General features: G+C 51.2%; 1 protein-coding gene across 2 annotated transcripts in view; it reads right to left on the bottom strand.

The window, feature by feature from the left end:
• The window catches only part of ST3GAL2 (ST3 beta-galactoside alpha-2,3-sialyltransferase 2), a 52,727-nt gene that overhangs the window by 3,306 nt on the left and 42,269 nt on the right, over positions 1-7,152 (bottom strand). The window contains exons 4-9 of one of the 2 annotated variants that reach the window (XR_001137357.1): positions 6,364-6,543; positions 4,761-4,806; positions 4,375-4,494; positions 2,526-3,435; positions 614-814; positions 481-525 (exon numbers count right to left, since the gene is read on the bottom strand). Coding sequence is in view for 1 of the 2 variants with exons in the window: in XM_012641550.1 (XP_012497004.1) it covers positions 3,262-3,435; positions 4,375-4,494; positions 4,761-4,806; positions 6,364-6,543 (520 nt within the window). In the remaining variant the exon portion in view is untranslated. Of the gene's footprint in view, positions 1-480; positions 526-613; positions 815-838; positions 3,436-4,374; positions 4,495-4,760; positions 4,807-6,363; positions 6,544-7,152 lie in introns of those variants that run through there. The other variant, XM_012641550.1, reaches the window with a different exon arrangement.

Below are 7,152 nucleotides of genomic sequence, written 5' to 3'. Positions count from 1 at the left end.
CTTGAAATTGGGCATGCCAGGAGTATTTTACACCACAGAAATCAGCAGATGCTACAAATCAAGGGGTTGTGTTTATCAGAGACAATTTACCAGCATGCCACTGGGCACACATAAGATTATAAATGAGAAACGTAATTATTGAAATAAAAAAACTTGGCCAGGCACAGTGGCTCACGCCAGTAATCCCAGCACTTTGGGAGGCCAAGGCAGGAGAATCAGTTGAGGCCACGAGTTCAAGACCAGCCTGACCAAAATAGTGAGACCCTGTCTCTACTAAAACTTTTTAAAAATAAAACGAATAATCAACTTATTCTTTTCCAAGTGAGTTAGAAATCAGTGCTCCTCACTACCCTTCCAAAAAAAAATCACAACTTACGCACTGGCACAAGCCAACCACCCCTGACCAATAATTTGACTTTTTAAGATACAGGTTTAGGATTTTACCTTTACCTTGCCTGGCAAGGAATGATGCTTTCTTACCTTGCCAAACACGTCACAGAAGGTAGTCCTTGCCTGCAGCTGTTCCTGTGATGGGGAAAATATTTAATTGCTTCCTTCCCTCCCCCTGGCATCCACCCATCCTACCCCAGGCCATAAATCCTATATTGCTCACCCAAATATGGCACCTGTCCCAGATGAGGATGACACGTCCCTGCTAGACTTGAGGCATGGCCATGGGACTTGTTTGGCATCAAGGAAACATGAACTTCTTGGCAGAAGCCTTAAGAGTCAGAGACCAGAGTGGTTACAGGACAGCCCCTGCAGGAAGTTGCTGCCAGGAATTCTTTCCAGTGTATTCCTTTTTTGGAGAAAACTGAAGAGGGAAAACGAATTTATTTATAACCAAAATGTTCACAGTCCCTCAGACGTGTCTTGGGGACTTCGGTCACTCAAAAGACAGGGTGTCTGGGCATCATCTTGCCTCCCACATCCCCCCCAACATCCTCAGCCATTACCGTTCACAGGTCCCCATTCTCAGATCTGCTTTCTTCCCATGATCATGCACGTTTCAGAACAAACGAAAGACTATATAGTTTTGTTGTTCTTTTAATTCAGAAAGAGAGAAAGGGAAGGAAATAAAAAACTTTTAACTATTGCATAAAAGGAAATCTGGGCTGGATGCTGGGACCTACCTCTTCCAGAACAGGGATTAATGGTTTAAACATTAACAAAAAAAGAAAAAGAAACAAAGAAATAAATTATTCTGCTCAATACTGTTTGGCATAATTGCATTGTTTTTCATCTTCAAAGCACTCAAAACAGCCTCTTCAGGAAGCACTGAAATGAGACTGGCAAGAATGGCTGGTGCCTTGACCCTCTAGGACAGAGCGGGGAGCCCTGAGAGGCAGTCTACTAAATCCCCCGTCCACCCCCATTCTTTACTCCTCCTATGTTTGGAACCGGGAAGGAACAGACTCAAGCTAAGCTCTCAATATATTAATTCTTCTGGGTGCCCACTGCCCATCCCAACCCTCCCCTAACAAACTCCCCTGCTGGTCACTGTTCCCCCAGCCAGCTGCAGGAACCATACCAATGGCCAAGAGGCTGCTTGGTGGTGTCATCTGAGAAAAGGGGGGGGAAATGTGTCATCACTGGTGGGAACTGGATCCTTTTAGTGGCTTGGGAGCTTCACAGAAGCCCTTTCCCCCTCCTAAACTTGCCCAGCCTCGAAGGGTGAGACGACCATCAGCTCCCTCTGGGGAACTAAGCTGGGTTCAGTAGCGCCAGCAGCTTCCAGCTGGAACCCCTGGTGGTCAGCTTCCCAGCCCCTCCTGAGCGGAAACGGAAGGTGGGTCGAGGGAGGAGGCAGGAGGTGAGCAGGGGGGCACGCGGCAGGAGGCATGCAGCGGGCAAGTCTACTCCTCCCTGCGAGGCTCCTGGCTACTTGCACGGCCAGCTCAGAATTTTAAAAGAACCTTTGTTGGTCAGCCATACCTGGTAGCTTCACATTAACTAAATTAGGAGCCCAAAGCAAAGTCACCCCGAAGCAAGCATCACTCTTGGGGGTGACGAGTGGAGGAAGGGACATGCAGCGAGCAGCTGGGCTCCCCACCTCCAGCCTTCTTTCCATAGTGTTGCTCTCCCTCCCTAAAGCCAAAGGTGTGTGTGCCTGTGTGAGGGAGAGAAAGCGCGCGCGAGCAGCAGCAGGCCCCGATCCCAGGGCAAGTTCTCTGATTTTTTTCCCAGAGCAACGAGGAGGCTGGTGAGGAGGCCCAGGGCCTAAGGAGAGACACTAAAAAGGTTGTGAGTGAACAGAAGGGGCCGAGGGCACACGTGAGTGAGAAGCACCTTACATTGGATGTGACAGAGCTTCCTTGTCCCCTGCCCTGTTTCTTACACCTATGTTCAGGGGTTGGGCCCTAGGCAAATTCCACCCCCAGCAAGGGGGGAATTCAACTCCCTAGTTTTCCCGTGAGACACGAAATGCCCTGGTCAGAGGCCATTCCATAGGGTGGCCGGGGCGGGGAGGGGAGGGGCCCGCGGGCGTCACCGCGACTGCATTTCTTTGGTGGGTTTGCACTCACCCATCTGGGCCTGACGGACAAGGGAAATGTGGAATCTACAATGCTCTCAGAGGCCTGAGAGATTGCGGAGGCCGCTAGTTTTCCTCCTGGGGAGAAGGCGCGCCCCATGGAAACTCCCCAGGCCACTCCTCGACCCCCACAAGCCCCGCCGAGGCCCCGAGGGACGACGCTCCCGGGGGCGGGACAGGGCCAGGCCGCCCGACCCGCGCCTTCCCGGGGTCCTCCGCAGCGCCAAAGCGGAGTCAGGCAAGCCAGCAACGGGGACGCTCCCCGCTGTCAAGACAGAGAAGCACTTCATCGAAGCCCGAAACATCCTCCGCTCCACAGTAAGCGTGAAATAAAAATCTCATCCAAAAGCACAAGGGAATAGGCATTGCGCAGCTGCCGGCCCGCCCCGCGAGGCCTTGATTGGAGGAGACGGCCCAGCGCCGGAAGTTCTCCTCGAGTCGCATGATTGGCTGAAAAAACGAGCTTCGCCCGACTGCAGCGCTGATTGGTTGTCGGGCCCGAAACAGCCCCCAGAATCTCGTGATTGGCGGGGGACAGCAGGCGCTCGCTGGACTGCAGCATGATTGGTCCAGATCGCACTCTGGAGTTGCTCGATTGCCTGGTGATGCCCGGGGCGGGGCGCAGCGCACACGCCGACGCCACCGTCCTTGGGCTGGTCTGGAGTCCCGGGCGGGAACGCGCGCCCGAGCCTCGCGCCTGGGCGGGGAGGGTCGCGGCGAGGCCAGGCTCAGTTGCCTCGGTAGACCTCGATCTTGCTGGCCTTGGCCAGCATGTCGATGATGTGTGCCTCGAAGTCCGCGTCGTGCACGCCCGTCTTCCGGAACTCGCCCGCATACCGGTTATTCTCCCAGTAGTGGTGCCAGTTGCCCCGGCTGTCGGCCCCGAACCCGTACACGTTCACCTGAGGGAAGGGCGGCGCAGCGTCAGCCCACTGCGGGACCCGTGCGGGACGGGGCGCGGGAGGGCCTCGGGTCGTGGGGGGAGGAGAAGGGGCCACAGCGACAAGACAACGGCCTGCGAGGCTGACTAGCTCATCAACTCCCCGAGTGCGGGAGGCAGCGGGGAGACGCAGGGGACACCCAGGCCTGGAGCAAGGACAGACTCACAGGGAAGACCAGTTCTCCTTCCTTTCCAGCCCTTTTTGACTTTTTTCTTTTGAAATGGAGTACTTTTATCTGAAAGCTGGTCGAGTACCCAGTCCTGTGCAGTGAAGAACTTACTGGCAAAAGTGGCTGGGTGTGAGCACTGCCTGGCCACTAGTAAAATGGGCTTCTTTGAATGACCAACCTCCATTTTTAACACAGAGAGTACTTAAGCCTGGGGCTCGGCGCTGTGGGGGACAGCCATCCAGCTGCAATGTAACCACTCTTTCCGGTCGATGGTTATGCTTACCTTTCTTTCTGACAAGTAATATCATTTATGATAGTAATACTCTACTTCCTTTTTAAATTTTTTTTTTTTTTTTTTGAGACAGAGTCTTACTCCAAATAGAGTGCAGCGGCATCATTACGGCTCACTGCAACCTTGAACTTGTGGGCTCAAGTGATTCTCCTGCCACGGCTTCCCAGATTGCTAGGATTACAGGCATGAGCCCCATGCCTGGCCAGTAATTTAACTTTTTAGTGAAGTGATTTCAGATTTGGTAAAATCATGAAAATAATACAGTTTGGGAAATGAAGATCTATACTTCACAGCCTAGAGATGGGGGGCAATCAAAGCCACATGGTTTCTGCCTACAAAAACACATTCCTCTGGAGGCGCTGCTAAGACCGGAGAAGGGCTGCATTCCCTGTTTCATGGGGCCCCCTACTCCCCCCACTCCAGGATGGGGCCTACCCACCTCGTCGCACACATGCAGGGCAAAGAAGAGCACCAGCATCCCTGTGGAAGGGTACCGCCCGTGATGCTCTGTCCACCTGTCGTGGATGTACTTGAAGAAGGCTGGGTTGTAGATCTGGACCTGGGAGGGGGAGAGGGAACAGGTACATGAGGGTTTGGCAGCCCAGAGATTCAGGTGCAGCCTCTGAGCAGCTTCTGCCAGTTCCTCCGTGCCTGCCAGCGGACCTGTGCATCCGAGTTCCCTGGTTCCTATGGCCACTGCTGGGGTCAGGCATCCCAGCAGATGGGGACTCTGAAGGTTCTGGGAAGGAACTGGGGCACACCTGAACCACAGGACCAGGCATACAGGTCAGGCAAACACTGTTTCCACTGATGTGGGGATCTTACCTTTTCTTTGTCCACTCGAAGGAAAGACTTCACTGGGGCATAGGTGCTGTAAGCAGACAGAAAGGTAACGTTTCAGATGGCCCCATGGGACCACAAGTGCCTCTCCTCCCCCTCAGGCCTCACAGCTTCCAGACCGATCTGCTTCTAGGCTGTTCTCCCACTGCACGTGCACCACTACAGGCCCTTGCTCAGAAGCCTTCACTGGCTCCCCACGTCATTTAGGATAAAATAGGGATGTTTTAGACAAGCACTGGGGCCTTCCATAATCCAGCTGCAAACGTTTTTCCCCACCTATCTGCTGTGAGCTCCCCACGTGAGTTGGCTGAGCATCTAAACCCACATCCGTGTTCTTGCCTGTACCCTCCTCTCCCCTCAGGCTTGGCATCAACTCCACTATCAGCCAGCCATGGCTCCTGTAACCAGCACCCTTCTCTGGGTAGCTATGGGACTTCAGCTCTAGAGCTCAGCTCTCCCAGGCACAAGATAACGAACATCCTAAAGTCAGCAAACTGTAACTTATACTTTTGTGTTTAAAAAATACTCAGTGACAATAACCGAAAGGTAGAAACAACCTAAATGTCCACTGGTGTATAAATGGATAAGCAAAATGTGATATATACACACAATGGAATACTATTCAGCCTTAAACAAAACCCAGGAAGTTCTGACACAAGCTATGACATGGATGAACCTTCAGACATTATGTTAAGTGAAATAAGCCAGCTATAAAAGGATAAATATGAAATGACCCCACTTATACGAGGCACCTAGAATAGTCAAACTGTAGAGACAGAAAGTAGAATAAGGTCACCAGCGGTTAGGGGGAGGGAAGAAAGGGGAGTTAGTGGTTAATGTGTGCAGAGTTCCCATGTGGGGGGTGATAAAAAGTCCTGGAGATAGTGGTGACAGTCGTATAACAATGTGAATATACTTAATGTTACTGAGCTGTACACTTCAAAATGGTCAAAATGATAAATTCTGTATTATGTACATTTTACTACACAACAAAAATACATGGTAAGACAGAGAGTAGATTAGCAGTTGCCCAAGCTCGGGGTGCAGTGATGGCTAATGGGTACGGGGTATCTGTAGAATTTTAAAGATCTTTAGAACATGAAAATGTTCTAAACCCAACTGTGGTCGTGGCTACACAGCTCTATGAATATACTGAAAGTCAGTGGATTGTACAACTTAAGTGGGTGAGTTGTATGGTATGTGAATTACATCTTGATAAAGCTGTTTAAAAAAAGACTTGGTGAATTGGATTTCCCGTAGTTCCGGGCTGTGATGGGACCACTGACCCCCAAGAAAGTTCTCAGAAGGCAGAGTTCCCTCAGTCAGGAGCCAGATCCCAGAAATGAGACCCAAACCAGATGGTCTTTTCCTCACTTTTCCACCGTTGGTATGCTGGATGGCAACGCGCGGGAAGTGACATGGAACAAGGTACACCCTCGGCCAACTCCCCACTGGAAGCCCTCCCTCCTCACCAGCCCTCCTTGGTCAAAATGTTCAATTAAAGGAATTGTACAATCCAGTCCCCGGGAAGCCCCCTCCCAAGGTGATCCTGTCACCCATATTCACTTCCAGCAACAAAGAGGCTCACAATCGGATCTGCCCCGTGGACAGGGCGCTGGCGATCCACAGCAAGTCCAGAGCCTTGAAGGGCACCAGCACAAAGCTGACGTTGGCGGGCAGGTTCTTGGCACTCTCGGGGTACATGAAATGGTGGGTGGTTCGGCTGCCAACATCCTGCTCAAAGCCCACAGTTGGCGCCTGATTCATCCTGCAGGGAGGAGAGGGTGACATGAGAATCAACTGCCATGGAAACTGGTACAAGATTTTTAGAGGACAATTTGGTGCTATCCATCAAAAATTTAAATGAGCGTATACTCTGACCCAGCAATTCCACTTCTAGAAATCCTATAAAAATAATTGCACAGGTGTGCAAAGACATGTGTACAAGGATATTCAGTGCAGTATTATTTATAATAGTAAAAAGTAGAACCAAGGCCAGGCACGGTGGCTCATGCCCATAAACCCAGCATTCTGGGAGGCCAAGGTGGGAGGAGAGGATCACTTGAAGCCAGGAGTTTGAGTGAGCTATAAATGCACACTGTACTCCAGCCTGGATGACACAGCAAGAGCCTGTCTCTAAAAATTAAAAAAAAAAAATGTAAAAGTATCAATTAAACAATAGAGGCTGGGTGGGTTGGTGAGCGCCTTTAGTCCCATGTACACAGGAGGCTGAGGCAGGAGGATCGCTTGAGCCCAGGAGTTTGAGGTTGCTGTGAGCTAGATTGTGCCACTGTGCTCTGGCTAGGGCGACAGAGTGAGACTGTCTCAAAAAAAAAAAAAAAAAAAAAAGAACAGTTTAACATACTCTGGCACATTC

This window comes from Propithecus coquereli, unplaced genomic scaffold, assembly GCF_000956105.1.
Source record: "Propithecus coquereli isolate 6110/MARCELLA unplaced genomic scaffold, Pcoq_1.0 Scaffold165, whole genome shotgun sequence".
NCBI classification, from domain to species: domain Eukaryota; kingdom Metazoa; phylum Chordata; class Mammalia; order Primates; family Indriidae; genus Propithecus; species Propithecus coquereli.
This window is presented reverse-complemented; position numbering and strand designations above follow the sequence as displayed.